The 16,494-nt window shown below is 41.9% G+C and overlaps 1 protein-coding gene across 4 annotated transcripts in view; it reads right to left on the bottom strand.

Annotated features, from left to right (window-relative positions):
- Positions 1-11,347: 11,347 nt before the first annotated feature.
- Positions 11,348-16,494, bottom strand: part of LOC137200952 (uncharacterized) — a 30,484-nt gene continuing 25,337 nt past the window's right edge. For all 4 annotated transcript variants that reach the window (XM_067615704.1, XM_067615702.1, XM_067615706.1 and 1 more), the window contains one exon: positions 11,348-15,302. In XM_067615704.1, the coding sequence (XP_067471805.1) occupies positions 15,210-15,302 (93 nt within the window). In that variant the 3' untranslated portion in view covers positions 11,348-15,209. The remainder of the gene's footprint in view (positions 15,303-16,494) is intronic.

Below are 16,494 nucleotides of genomic sequence, written 5' to 3' on the forward strand. Positions count from 1 at the left end.
AAAATAAATAAAATAATGTAATGAGGGAGTGTGTGTAAAGTGTATCCAGACTAACAATAAGTAGGCCTGTTTGAATCATCATAAAACAGATATGCAGTCTTTGCATTTTCACTACGATTACATGCCTCAGTTAGGTGATTTGCTACTATAGAACTACTATACATATCAGACTTCTGTCATTTTAAGCCTGTTCGAGTCAGTGACAGAAGTTACACTGCCTTGAATTGCTATTTCAACATAGTTTGTCTCATAAGTAATAAGGACAATTCTGAGACACCTATGCAACTTCTCATTGGTCATGGAACAGCGTGCCCTTGTTTTGATGGCATTGATATGAGAAAGGCTATACTCACAAGTATAAGTATATCAAAACATTGTCAGTATTAACAAGGCCACTTTCCTTACTGTGGGGTACTGAAATTGGCTAACATGGTTGAGCCAAAAGTTCACTGCACCCTTAAACCGCAAGAGCTGTTTTAAAGCAAAGGAGGACTGCACATCAACCAATTCCATCTGAAAGATGCTCTTATCAATACAAGACATTACCTCTCTTGCTTTTACAAAGAATTCTGCCTCTGGTTTGATGGAAAACAGGTCACGACATTTCTCAGTAAAGTTCTTGGTCAATTTTGTCATGAATATGTCAGACAGGTGTTATGTGTGCCCCAGGTGCTGATAAATGTCACACAGAAAGTAGACTTCTGCCATAAACTGTTCATCCAAAATGGGCTCCAAGAGGTTTGTTGCATGTTTGTGTTTACCCGTGCAAAGGAATAACACAATCTCCTGGTGGCGTTCACAGAAACAGTCCAGGACCTTTCCTTTGCTGAGCCATCTGACATCTGTATGGACGAGTAAGTCAGTGTGTTCGGCAAACGTGTCAGCAAACAGCAGACGGAAAAGGCAATGTTGTAGGCTGGAGGTTGAGCGAATTAAATTCACAAGGTTTGTTTTATTATTTAGTTTAATTTATTTCACCATGCTAAAGGGCAAAGGACATGTACAAGGAAATTCTGAATTAGTATGTTTGACAGAAAAGTTGACTCTTTTGGCACGGTCTGTATTTGTAGTTGAGTGGGCCCTTGCGTTGTAGGGATGACAATGATGAAGGTTTTTTTTAAAGATAAAAGTCATTGCATAGAGGGAACTTAGTGATATTTATTCTGGGACTCTCGGACGTCAGTGGTGTTGTGAAAGATGACCGTCTCCATTGGCCCTATTTTCCACTTGTGTTTGTAGGATGGGTTCTCTGACCAGAGGCGATCTTACACAAGGAATGCAGTCTGGCAATCATCACCAGTATTGCTGTTAACACTCTTTGTCAACCTCATCAACACAATCGTGAAAGGGTGTTTGAATGAAACAGATCTTCTTTGTTTAGACTTCTTGTTTCTCTGATTATAGACTTTGGGACTTATGCAAGAACCACTCTTACATGACGCACACTGTGCAGTACAAGTGCATTCACCAGTTTTCTCGCCTTTAGAATATTCTCTTAAGTATGAACAAAATTCATGAGTAATCCAGAACTGTCTTACGAATAATTAAAAACTTCTCTTCAATAATTTGTTTTGCAGTTTCGTTCGCCACAATACCGGATTAGGTACTAATTTTGAGTAGAATGTTCAGTTATCAGATAAATGGATTGATTGGTTCTGTCTTTCCAATTGATTAATATAATCTTCCTGGCTAGTGTTAGCGCTATTAAAATGAATAGATCCTGGAGAGCTTGTTTATGACTTACGACCAAAAGAGCTGAACTGAGGTGCAAAGGAAGGAAACAGTCATTGGTAGAATTTGGGCAATGTGTTGTTATTCAAAAAACCCATGTGGTACATTTTATGAGTAGTGATGTGAACTGGAGGCCTTTATACTGTATACATTAGGGTATGGAGTTGCAGGTCACGGAAAATATGTTGTTGAAAAAAGGTTTGCCAATTAATGTTACAGTCTGGTATGTTTAGGTCTGCATTTCAGAAGTGACATGGTGTTGTCATGTGATGAAACTTTTTTGGGGGATTCAAGTGGTTTAGTTTAAGATATACTAGTGTGGTCATAGAAATTGTTGATATCTGTCGACTTTTGATGGCTTTTTTCAGTTGGATGTATTGGAAGTAACAATGGTCAGAGTTCAATTCACTCAGTCCAAGTCAAAACACAATATCAGAAAATATAAAACCATATAAGGAAGCATGCAGGGCAACTCACTAAAACCAGATGCATATAATAAAAATAAGACATGCAAAATATAAGATCAAGTATGACTACAATTATGTCTCACTTTGACATTTTCCTCCCTTCTTTAATAATGGTCGTCCCGACCACTTACTCACTGTGGTACCTGGCTGGAAGTAACCCAAAGTTAGTTCGCTCTGAGCAACATATAACTGGAGGCTCAGGCTCATTACCAGGGGCTGCTGGTTCTTGTGGAGAGTCAGGTGGTTCGGCCTGAGCTGGCGCTGTTGGTGCTGTCAGTGGCTCGGCGGCCGTCATCCTCAAACCCGGGAGCCACCAAGTGGGCGGAGGCAACTGGCTTGACTGGGCCATTGCTGGAGGGCCCGATTCTTCTGTTGGCTCCTGGCTGTCCTGCAACATATTTAAAGGGCATGGGCGCAGATTATTTCGATGCACTGTACGTGTGGGTGCTTCCTTACCCTCTGGCCGGAGGACATAAACTGGGTGATTTTCTTTTAACTGTGTTACTACTACAAAGGGTTCAGGGGTCCATCTCGGTGCTAGCTTCCCTTTAGCCATTCTGCTGAAGTTTCGAATGAGCACTCGCTTACCTGGAAGCAAGGGTGCTGGCTGAGCTCGTCTATTATAACGGGTCTGGTCTCGTTCCTGTCTGCATTGAGTGTGTTTCTATGTAGCCTGGTATGCTTTGCTCAGGGCTCTTTGGTGCTGCTTTACCCAGCCCTGTAGCGTGCAGGGCTGCACAGGGGGGGCCAGGCCAGTAACCCAGTCCACAGGCAGCTTGGTGTGCCTCCCAAACACAACATAATGCGGTGTCATCCCAGTTGTGCTATGGGTGTTGTTGTTATAGGCCTGAAGGAGGGCAGGCAGCTGGTTGGGCCACTGTGCCTGCTCAGTCTCAGTCAGAGAGTTTAACAACTGTAGCAATGTCTGGATGAATCGCTCACAGGCCCCGTTGCCCTGGGGGTGATAGGCTGTTGTGCAGCTCTTTTGGCATCCGTAGAGCTGACAAAGCTCTTTCAGTAGTGATGAGTCAAAGGTTGCCCCCCGGTGTGATAGAATGCGTTCTGGGCAGCCAAATGTCTGGATGAGGCTGCTGTACAGGGCTCGGGCTGTTGTGTTGGCAGACTGGTCCTTGGTAGGCACTGCAAGAGTGTACTTTGAAAACAGGTCAGTCATCACCAAAATATAGGGGTACCCATCATCTGGGCGTCCCAGGGAGAGGTAATCCAACCCAACCACTTCAAATGGATATGACGTTGTAATTGACATTAAAGGAGCTCTCACCTCAGGTCCGGCTTTAGCACACACACACTGCAGGTGGGTGTCTGTCCACTCCTGTACGTCCTGTGTCATCCTGGGCCAGTAAGAGCGCTGTCAAGGTTCTCTTGCCACTAGGATGGCCCATCTCCTCGTGGTATGTCTTCCATATGTCCTTGGCTTCCTGCTTTGGCACGATCACTTGAAAGATCTGACCCCCTGAGCTAGTGTTACACATTCTTCCCAGTACACCATTCTGCAGCACAATCTTGTCCCATTCTCCCAGCAATTGTCTCATATAGGGTGACGGGCTACATACCTCAGGCCGGGGCAGCTGCTGCTTCTTCCACTGGCATACCTGGGACAGGTCTGGGTCTCTGGCCTGGCGTTCCTCCCATGTCTCCTCCCCTTCTGCAATGACCCAGTTGGAATCCACCGGTACCATTTTTGTGTTCTGCTCTGGTAACCAGGACAGGGCATCGGCATTCCAGTTTTGGGTACCTGGGCGGTACTTGATGGTGTACTTGTTGCAAGCTGTGCCGCCCACTGCTGCTCCACTGCTCCCAGCTGAGCGGTCTCAAGATGCACCAAGGGGTTGTTATCTGTGTAAACAGTAAACTCCACACCATAAAGGTAATCTTTAAATTTTTCAGTAACTGCCCACTTCAGAGCCAATAGCTCCAACATAAAGGAGCTGTAGTTCTGGTCATTGTGCTCCACTGGGTGTAGGCTACGGCTGGCATAAGCAATTACCCGCTCCTTGCCTCCTTGCGTCTGGGCCAGCACTGCTCCCAACCCCTCAAAACTGGCATCTGTGTACAGTCTGAAAGGGAGAGAGAAGTCTGCATATGCCAAAATAGGTGCATTTAACCATGCCTCTTTCAGATGCTCAAAAGCCTGTTGGGGGACCAGACAATCGGAGCAGTCTTTTTCTCTTGTGCAGTGGTGCCATGGGTCAGGGCATTCAGTGGGGCTGCAATCTTTGAGAAAGCAGGTATGAAGCGGCGATAATAGCCAGCAAAACCTAGGAAAGATTTTACCTGCTTCACTGTCTGGGGCACAGGCAGGTCCCTCATGGCCACGGTCTTAGTTGGATCTGTAGCCATGCCTTGCTCACTGATGACATGCCCCAGATAGGTCACCTCTCGCTGGAACAGATGGCACTTCCTGGGCTGTAGTTTCAATCCATGCTGATGGAGTCTCTGGAAAACCTCTTCCAGGTGGCGCACATGGCTGTCAAAGTCAGGAGAAAAGACCACCACATCATCAAGATAAATCAACAGTGAATCATTTACCATGTTTCCCAAGCAGTGTTGCATCAGCCTTTGAAATGTTGCTGGGGTGTTGCACAAGCCGAACGGCATCCTTTCGAATTCATACAAGCCGAATGGTGTTGTGAAGGCTGTCTTCTCCCTGTCGGCGGGGTCCATTTCCACCTGCCAATAGCCGCTCACTAAATTCAGTGTGGAATACCATTTGGCTGATTTTAGCCCAGTTAGTGATACCTCAAAACGGGGTAAGGGACAGGCATCTTTGTGTGTCAATGCATTCAATCTCCTGTAGTCTACACAAAATCTCCAGCTTCCATCTTTTTTTCTGACAAGCACAATAGGGGCCGCCCAAGGAGTTGCACTTTCTCTCACCACACCACTGTCCAGCATGTTCTGCAGCAAGGTTTGTGGTTCAGCATACAGACTTGGGGGGAAAGGTTGGTACCTCTCACGGCTTGGGGTGCCGAACTGGTAGGAATCTGGTGTTTCACCACACCAGTGCGGCCGAAGTCCTCATCATGGCTTGAAAACACCTTTGTCCACCTCTGTAGCAGGCTCGTCATCTCCCCCTGCTGGTCAGGTGTCAGTCCATCACCCTGTAGGGACATCACAGGATGCGACTCAATATTGCCTGCCTCTGCAATCCCCACCCTCCTTACCTCCACCTCCACAATGTCTGGGGCCACACTGCTGAGAACCAGCTCCTGTTCTCCCTGTATATTAGCTTTGGCCACCTCTGTTACCTGGGCTAATGGCTGACCCTGGGGAATTTCCACTGGGTAAGGGTTGGGGTTGAAGATCCGGCAGGGCACTTGTCCTCCATTCAGAGTCCGCCCCACATGCCACTCCGCATCACCATCAGGGAGGGGTTCTACTATCACATTGCAGGAGGGTTTGGCTGCACCTTCAGACACCTGTGTCCAGAGGACCATCTCAGAGTGAGGTGGGACAACAACTGGTTGCTGCCGTGGTAATTTTGCCACACCCTGGTATAGTGGGAGAGGACCTCTGGTGGTGACTCATTGGCACTCTGCAAATGCTTCATCCCAGGCCTTTCCTGCTGCAAGAGGCATGGTGGTTTTGAATGCAGACAGCTCTAGGTGGTTTCCCTGAGTGAGAGCAGACCGTCGCATCTGACGGTTCAACTCCTGCTTTATGGGTCCAGCTGCGAGTCCGACCATCAGCTGGTCAAGCAGCAGATCATCCCCTTCTTCAGCTTCAACTCCCACTCCTGCCATCTGCAAAAGAGTTCTCTCAGTCTTAATATAAAAGCATTCACAGTTTCGTCGGCCCGCTGCCTGCAATTAAAGAAGCTGGCTCGTAGTCGTGCTTTAGTGGCTGGTTTGGCATACAGTTTTTCCAAGACATCCAGAACTTTTTGTCCAGTGTCTCTATCCCTTGGGTTAACTAGCTGCAGCTCACGCTTAGCCTCCCCCTCTAGAGCACCCAACACAAAATCAGTCTGTTGTGTTTGGTTCAGTCCCTGTGCTCTTATCATGGCCTCCACCTGAGCACTCCATTCTGTGAATTTTCCTTTTTCAATACCAAATTTGGGAATCCAAGCAGCCCCCATAAACCATGGCATAACAAACTGTGCAGTTATGGGTGCATGAGCATTAGTTTGCCATTCCGCGTCCATTTTTTAACAGTGGAGCTGGTATCCTGCCAACAACGCCAAAATAAAATGTCACACAAGTGTGAGGTTCTTTTAAAAAATACCAGCCTAAATTTCCACTGTTAAAAAAATACAACGCACGCACAGTGACAGTTCAATTTTATTCACAAGTTATTAAAACAGGGCGAAAAATGAGATATTTTAAAAGAAGCTTGTGGTAACCAAAAATATTTAAAATGGAATAAAAAAGTCCTTAAAATGTCTGTTCCAATGGTGAGGGCCAATAAATAGGTAGGGGAAGGGGGATACTCAAGTTCTCTGTGACACAAGGGGGGAAAGGAAGTCCTGCAGCTGTTGGCTCCTCTGCTCCAGCCACGCCGCTTCTTCCGGGACCTTGTATACGAAGCCGCTGTAGGAGGAGGAAAATAAATATCCTCAATCAAGTGACATATGACTACCACTAGCACACACAAGCCCTCAGAGTTGCCTGTTTCACATTCCTTTACTTATCATAATAGTGTGTGTTGAACCAAGTCTCCGTCATCGGCGCCTGGCTCGTCTCGCTAAGGTCTGTCTGCTTCCTCGTCCCAGCTGCACCTTTCATCCGGTGTATCCACGCTGCTTCAACGAGTAGTCTCGGTTCTCAGGTTCCCACGCCTAACTGCAACCTATTTTCTGCAGAGCAAACCCTCTCATATCCGTCGTTCCCCGTGTCTCCAAGTATCTCTTTTCTTCCCTTCCTCGTCCACTTTTGTTCACCTCTCACACTCAGCCAAAAATCAAGGAACTCAGTCCAGTCCGCCAATCCTGAGTGAAGGGGGGTGTGTCATCCAATCTCTCACTGGTGTTTTCACTTAGTCCATCACTTGATCAATCAGAGTTCTATTCACTCAGTCCAAGTCAAAACACAATATCAGAAAATATAAAACCATATAAAAAAGCATGCAGGGCAACTCAATAAAAACCAGATGTATATAATAAAAATAAGACATGCAAAATATAAGATCAAGTATGACTATAATTATGTCTCACTTTGACACACACACTTAGTGCAGAGACGCCCATTCACATGTGTGTGTGTGCTACACACACACACATAGTACAGAGACGCCTACTCGAATTTGGTCAAAGTCCAAAATTAAGTGAAATTAAGAAATGTCCTATTCTTCTTTAGAATTTGAGGGTGCCAAAGAGTCTGGCAAAAACAGGATGAGACTTGTCACGCAACACGAACACATACACACACATAGCCTGTCTTCAGTATAAAAAGGCATGTCATGTTCTGTAATGTTGGAATTCTGTCTGTCTACGTTGTTGGTGAGCTGTTGTGAAATAAAAGAGATTCCCCATCTGACACCTGTGTCTCGACCATCTGATTCCTCTGTCGTCCACCTCTTTCTGCTACAACAGTCCCTTTCAAAATATACTGCAGTTGGTGTGAAAGGAGAAAGGGTGGATGTTTCTATTTGAGGTTTGTTTGTTTCTGATAGAAAGCATTTACAGTGGAGATGAGAGAGGAGAGCCAAAAAGGTAGTTGATCTTTGGGATACTACTCATTTTCACTGAAGCTATTTGGCTAAAAAGGAATACCAAACAAACAACATCAGAATAGAATGACTTTATTTATTAAACATTGTCATCCTTTATACACGTTTTAAAGCCATTATACATAGAATGTGATAATTTTGACTTTGACCCCCAGTGGTAGGATCAAGAAAGACACTGCAGCAGTTAGTAATGTTAGTGACCCAGTTACACAAAAGTGAAACAGCTGAAACCAACACAGACTATACGCTGTGTCAATTTCCACCACTCATTTTTCTACACATTGTAAGTTTAATCATCGGCAAGAATACATTTCTTCACATTTTTACAAAAAAAAAAAACAAATACAACACAGACAATGCCACAGAAGTTAAATAATACAAGTAGGGACCAGTTTTAATTTACAGCATGATGAAGCACTGTCTATTTTATCTCTGAAATTCTGCCAAAATTATTGTTATTCAAAAATCTTCCTTTCCGAAAGTTAATTTTGAGTCTTTATCAGTAGGAAAACTACGGATAAAACTGATGAAAATTACTACTATTTAAGCCTATAACAATACCTCTTGGTAGCTGGAATAATATGGAATAAGAAGAAGAAGAATTTAACTGACTTTTTTTTTGGTAATTCATGCTCCACCCACTGAAATTATCATTACCTCCAGGGCAGCTCTGGCTCCGCATCTTTCTCTCACTTCAGTCTTTACATGAGCATTCAACATCAAGCATTATGTACAGTACACAAATCCTAGCTGCATGTGTAAAACCACAACAAAATACGCACACACACACACACCCACACACACACACACAGAAACACTGTAACAGTCCTATTCTATAATAAAACACCATAAATAAATCGGATCACTAAAAAAATATAAAAGCATCACTCTTATTAAATGGTTGAACATGAATTAAACCATGAATGTATTCAAATACAAAAACTGTAACAAGCACAAGACAGACATGACTATAAGACTATACATTATTCCAAATACAATGAGGGCCAAATGGGATGTAAAATTACATGTTTTTATTATTATAATGTCACAACAGGCTGATAAGATGTTGGAAATATATCTGGAAGGCAGAAAAGAGTTATATATGTAATTCATATGCGATCATATATGTTTGAGAACCTTTGTAACACACATCCAAAGAACAGAAAATCAGGTTGAGTGGATATGCACAATATACAAATATTTAAGTATTTGACACTATATTGGTCATCAACAGTAAGTGACAAAAATACTGTTGCTGTCGATCTCTAGTTATTTTCTAACTAACACAAAGACTGTGTGTTCTGTATTCATGTAGCTTGTCAGGGAGGGAACCTGTCCAAAATAAGTTTTAAATATGTTCTCATAGCTCATAAAATAACTGGTTATAATGTTATGGGGAAAGAGATAGCAACAATTTGTTAAAGCTGCGAGGGCAAAATACTTTGCTGATATCATTTCAAGGAATTCACACTCTCCCAAAGTACTCTTCGACACAATTAACTCTGTCCTAAACCCTGATACTTGCCCTGTGCCCTTGCTGTCCAACAGCAATCACCTGCGATGAATTTTTCACAAGTAAAATGAATAACATCCGTTCCGCTATTTCACCTCCTGCCTACAATGCTCCCGCCTTCCCTCGTTGTTCTGCTGTCCTTAGCAAGTTTGAGCCTGTGTCCCTTGATCATATCATAGACATAGTAACACACACTGAGCCACCTTCTTGTCCTCTGGATATTCTCTCACCATGCCTCTTAAAGGAAGTGTTTGACACTGGCGGTCCTACAATATTATGCATCCTAAACAGTAGTCTAGAAACTGGCTCTGTTCCGTCCAGCCTTAAACATGCAATAGTACATCCCATTATTAAAAAGCCCAACCTCGATTCAACCATTCTAGATCATTTCCGGCCTATTTCAAAACTGCAATTTCTATCAAAAGTCTTGGAAAAAATTGTCTACTCACAGCTCCTGTCCTTCTTAGAAAATAACAATATGATTGAGAAATTTCAATCAGGTTTCAGGGCCTGTCACAGCACAGAGACAGCTCTGCTGAAAGTCTCCAACGATCTGCTCTTATCTCTTGACTCTGGAAAATGTGCCATCCTGATTCTTCTGGACCTTAGCTCCGCTTTTGACACAGTTGACCACACTATTCTCCTGCACCGTCTTGAGCATCAAGTCAGTATTCAGGGCAGCACTCTCCAGTGGTTTGCCTCCTACCTAGCAGACAGGTCACTCTCTGTCAAAATTGGAAACCTCTTCTCCTCGTCTGCTCCCATCACCTGCGGAGTCCCTCAAGGCTCCATTTTAGGGCCCATCTCATTCACCTTATACATGCTCCCTCTTCACTCCATCTTCAATAAGTACAATATCTCCTATCATTGCTACGCAGATGATACACAGCTATACCTCCCATTAGAACCTGGTGATAACATGATAACGCAGTTAGGTCCCTTCTTGACTGCATCTTGGATATACAAAATTGGATGGCACAAAACTATCTTCAGACAAATGCTAGTAAGACAGAAGTGGTTTTATTTGGTCCCTCCAACTCCAGCGGGGGTATAGCTAATCTCTTAGGGCCCCTGGCCCCTTACCTTCATTCTCATGCCAGAAATCTTGGTGGTATTTTTGATTCGGCTCTAAAATTTGACAAACAAATTAATTCTGTTGTCAAAGGTTGTTTTTTCCACCTACGAAACATTGCCAAATTGAATCCACTCCTCTCATTCAACGACTTGAAGACTGTCACAAACACTCTGATTTCCTCTGGTCTGGACTACTGCAATGCCCTTTATTTGGGTGCCAGTCATCCCTGTCTCGCTTGCAACTAGTGCAGAATGCTGCTGCTCAGCTAATAACTGGCACAAGGAAGAGAGATAGCATCACACCTATACTGGCCTCCCTGCATTAGTTACCAGTCAAGTATAGGACTGAGTTTAAGGTACTTTTATTTGTTTGTAAGGCTCTACATGGCCTGGTGCCCCAGTACATCTCAGAGCTCATCTGCCCCCTTCACAACACCAGATCTCTTAGATCCTCTGGCCAACTGTTGCTCGCTGTCCCTCGATCACGGCTGAGGGGTAAGGGTGACCATGCATTTGATGTAGCTGCCCCAAAACTTTGGAACAGCTTACCTTTTAGAATTGAGTGTTCCCCTTCCCTAGACACTTTTAAGGCCTAACTGTAGCATTACTGTTACACTTATTTTTGTTGTTCCAATGCATTAAGTGCTGAGAAGACCTAGTCATCTTTATCAGATGTCTGCATCTTTATGACATGGTGATTAATACTGTAAAATGAAGCAACGAGGGTGCTAAAATTGTATCATGGAACATAGCAGACTGTCGTAATGTGGTGAAAAGGAAAAAGATTCTGACATACTTCAAACAGAAAAAAATGGATATTGTTCTTATGCAGGAAACACATTTAAATGAGGAAGAATGAGCCAAACTGAAGGGGGACTGGGTAGCTCAAGTTTACTACAGTATGTTTACTTCAAGGAAATGAGGGGTTATAACTCTGGTTACAAAAAATACTGATTTCATTGTACATACCTGCCTCTCACATAAGGAAGGTAGATGGGCATATTACATGCCACCATGGAAGTTATACATCTAACTATCGCAAATAATCATGCACCATACTCTGCCTCTCCAGAATTTTTCCATGAAGTTTGTAATGTAATTAAGAATGTTGGAAACAGCAATGTAATTATTGGAGGAGACTTCAACCAAGTTAGGGATTTATGTAATGATAATACATCAAGACCTAACCTACATAGTATGTTGTCCATCCTAGCTATAGACCAGTTGTCAGAAGAGTTAGGGCTAATTGACCCCTGGAGATTATTACATCCAAATAACAACGACTAAACTTTTTAACTCTCCCTTATCAGACTTATTCTAAAATTGACTATTTTTTTTTATCTCCCGGTCTTTAGTAAGTCAGATAATGAGTGCCACAGTTGCCAGTATAGTTCTGTCTGACCATGCAGCTGTGGATATAGTCCTTGCCTTATGAGGGAACATACGAAAAACAGTACAATGGCTCTTTAACAACTTAATGCTGAATAAGGAAGAATCATGCACATTCATTAAGTCAGCAATCCAAGAATTTTGGGCTAACAATGAGGGCTCAATCGATGAAAATGGTATAATATGGGATGCGTTCAAAGCTTGTCTGAGAGGATGCCTCATCCAACATAGCTCTCATGGGAAAAAAAGGGAAGACACAGAGAGAATGTTAAAATTAGAGCAAGACATCAATAAGATAGAAAAACACTATATATAAAACAGAAATCCAAACACATGGAATAAGTTGAATAAACTTAAATGTGAGCTCAACAATATATTACAGAAGAAAACTGAATTTGCACAACGCAGAACCTGATTCCTTCAATATTTGATAAGGACAATAACCTTATCATGGACACAGAAGAATAAACAACACATTTACATAGTTCTATCAAGAGCTGTACACGTCAGAAGGAATTGTAGAGGACGCAAAACTGGAAGAATTTTTTTCGTTGATTGGACTCCCCATGTTAACAGAAGCCCAAAGGGGGTTTTTAGGAGGGAATAGTTCTGTTGAAGAAGTGAGACAAGTAATTAGCAGCCTTAAAATAGAGAAGGCCCTGGGAATTGTTTATATAAGAGATTCCAGGTAGGGCTTGCCCCCGAGACTACGTGTTTTCTTTCTGAAAGCATGAGATCAGCTGTTATCACCCTTCTCCATAAGAAAGGAAAATATCCCCAGCAGTGCGGTAATTACTGACCAATATCTCTGATTAATGTTGATGAAAAAAAGTGGCAAAAATATTAGCAACTAGACTAGAAAAGTAATAATATAAATATAACTTGAGTTAAGGTTGGTCAGGTACAGCACAAACTTTTCCTCTGCGCTGATGATTTATTATTGATGGCTAGCGATCCTGAAATTGCGGTACCAGAAATCTGCTCTGTCATTAACTCTTTTCCAAAGTGTCTGATTATAGAATTAACTGCGCAAAATCAGAGGCCATACCACTGTCTAGTGTATGTCCCCCAGCTATAAGAGCCAACTGGCAGTTTAGGTGGATGCCTGAAGGCATCATGTATCTTGGGATGAGGTTAACACAGGGCCTCAAAAAAATAATGGTAACTAATAGCATCCTTCAAAATATACAGACCATGTTACAAAATTGGGCCAAGATGAACATATCTCCATTAGGATGAATTAACTAACTAATATGATGCTAGCTCCTAAAATAAATTACATTTTATACATGCTCCCCTTGTCCATCACTGGAATTCAGGATCTCTTCCTAAAAAGGAAGAGTCTGGGGCATCAAAATTTTACAAATATATTAGAGGCACTCAGTTGCCATGGTTGGCAGGGTTAAAAATGGGTTGGGAAAAAGACACTGATCAAGGAATCCCAGATGACTCTCGGAAGAACCTTATAGCTTATTGGCATAGTTATTCACATGAAGCGCAATCTCAGCTAATAATTTATAAAATAATCAATAAAAGTTTCTGGACCCCCTGTAAATTGTTAAAACTAAAAGGAGATGTGGTAAGGAGGCGGGGACTCTTGTGCCCCTATTATATTTTTGTGAAAAAGCAGAGAATATGTGGAAAGAGACTGTATATTTCTTGAATAAGATGTTAGAAACACTCTTAAGCAAATCCCCCACCTTGTGTCTATTTGGATTATTACCAAATTGTATTAAATTGTCAAAACACGGGAGGTTGTGGTTTCGTTTAGTCATGGTTACTGGTTGTAGAATCATTTTACGCCGTAGAAATCTTCCACTATTTCCAATTTTAAAGAGTGGATTGAATTAATGTGTAAAATGGCTTCATACAAACAGGTGACATAAGACTGCATGGGAGAGAAGATATCTTTAACAGAGTTTGGAGCTTGTTTCTGTCACAGTAAGAGAAACATTGACTGTAGAGCTGATCGACTGCTTATCTAGGGCCTCTGAATCACCCATGTTTGAATACTATATCTAATTGATCCCTGTATCTTGGAGGACAATATAGATTATCCATTACACGGTGTGGGTTATTTCCTATTATAGCTTGTCATTATGTCATTAAAAACTCCTGGTCTTACTGTTGGCTGTTACCTTTTTTCTCTCTCTTTTCTCTTTTCTTTTTCTTTTTTGTATTGTTTGGTGGCTGTCATTTTTGCTTTGTTTTCTGTTAATTGATTTTATATGGTCTTGTTTCTGTTTGTCTCTGAATCTCTATTGTTGTAGATATTGGTCATGTTACTTGATTTATATTTATCAAGGATCAGAAAATCTGCAGTTTAATTTACATGCATACTTATTATGAGTTTTGACAGAGACCCAGAGGAAGAAGCAATGACATGACTGTTCTAATGGTGAGCAGACATTAAAGCTGGTAAGCTTATTAATTCACCCTGATATACCAAACTGTAAAGTTGAGTAATGTAGTAATGTGAAACTTAAACCACATGCACATTTACAGAATGTATAGTATTGATGGGCCTGTCAAGTCTGACCTATGCTGCCAGTGTTGCATGCATATCGCATCATATTTTTGTTCAAAAAATCTACAGCATCATGCATCAAAAACAAAAATGATGCAAACAAAGAGCAGTGCACATCAGCGAAAACTCGATTTTACTGTAGTTCAGATATCTTTCAAATTGCCTACCTATTGTCTACCTGCCTACGCTCAAACAAAAGGGTATGGTGTGATAGAGTGTGCAGCAGGTGTGCCAGTTTCTTTTTGTGTTTGTAACACCATTCAGAGCATTTGAGTTTCACATCAAATTTACTACTTTTTTTGTCTGTGGTAAAACAGACTCCCTCATCATAGTCTCTGAGTAAACACCTTTTCTCAACTATATCTGTCTGTTTCTGTTAGGTCATCTCTGGGTCATTGAAAACTAGCATGGAAGAGAAACAAACTTGTCCCACAGGGCAAAAAAATTCCTCAAAATTTTGATCTAGACAATCCAGACAGCTGAAGCCTATACATTGGTCTAATGTGACCTGATGGTCCTGTTGCACTTAGTGCCTTTGGCTTAGCACCAGGGTAATACAATATTCCATCTTGATTAGAGATCGCTGTGCAGTTCAGTGCATGCTGCAGCTTGTTCACTCTCACACTCTTCACATTTGCAGTGAAACCTCACTTTCTCTGAAGTGGGCCCCACGGCAAAATTGCAATCAATCAGTTCTTCACTCCTTCATGTCCTGTTATAACAGTTTAAAGATATTCCTCCTGGCATCCTGATACTTTGTCACTTCCCACAGCTTTGCTACAATAGGAATATACAGAAGCAATGTTTCTGAGTTGGGTCCTTAAAGCTGCGTTCCACTTTCAACACTGCATTCTACATCAGCTTCAGCATCAGCATCAGCTGAGGGTGCGACGGCAGAGGGATACTCCTCAGGCTGCAGAGAGAAACAGAGAGAGATAAGTGTTTTTCTATAATAATAATTGCAATCAGACCAACATTAGTGCTGCATGAAAAAACACAGCCCTCTCATTCTTTTGAATTGAAGCTCTTTGGTGGCAAAAATAACACTTATACTGTCTGGAATCTGTAGATACAAGTAAATGGTAGATTTTCCTCTGTAGTCTATTAATCAAGCTTAAAACTTTAACAGTAACTATGAGGAATTTTGGAAATTCAATGGGGTGCTAGTCAGACAATGTATCTTTAAGCTATATTTGAATGCAGTCATTAGCAGACACAAGCAGTATTATCAAGATTAAATGTTACCCTTCAAATGGCTGTAAACATTCTTCATTTAAGAATTGCACTAGCTTGCACTGCTGGGTTACACAACCCTAATCCTACCACAAATGATTGATAAAAAAAGACATATTAACAAACAGTAACAACAAGTGATAATGAACACTACACGGAGAGATAAACTGCTCTCAACAAAGGCAAAGATTCAATAGTTCAACCTGCATCGAAGAATATTTTTTATATAAAAATTAAATCCAATGACTTAATGTAATGTGACATGTGTTTCTCATTGTGTCAAACCCACTGAGAATCAACACCCAACTTTGTAGCTCTTTGCAGCTTTTAGCCTATTTTTACACTTGAATTTTCAGCTGCACATTGAGTGTATAATCATAATAATAATATCACAGCTCTCATCCACCCTCCAGATAAAACTCAAACAAGCTCACACAAGTCAACTGTACACTACCATGGCTGACAATAAGACACAACATGCTCAACTCCCAATTAGATCTTTAAGACTGAGTGCTGGATCCTCAATGTAGTCAATCATAAAAAGTCCATCAGCTACAGACACAGTGTAACAATATTAATAAGTCAAATTGGAGTGCTGTCCTAGTCTCTCTTTTTATGATACACTGCTATGGCTACCCAACTGAGGGGTAAGTCCAGCTAAACTGATGCACCACATGATTTGTTACATAGAACCATCTGAGAAGTCAAGTTGGATGAACCATCTGTCTATCACCATCTATCACTGTCTTGCCTTGCACGGCAGCTGGCTTTGCGAGATCACACGAAAATCCTCATAGGATGCTGAGTGGTCTGAACCAGGTTCAGACACAAGCACGTAACTTAAAGCCTGACAAGATGAATTCTCACGTGAG

Source organism: Thunnus thynnus, chromosome 17 (genome assembly GCF_963924715.1).
Source record: "Thunnus thynnus chromosome 17, fThuThy2.1, whole genome shotgun sequence".
NCBI classification, from domain to species: Eukaryota; Metazoa; Chordata; class Actinopteri; order Scombriformes; family Scombridae; genus Thunnus; species Thunnus thynnus.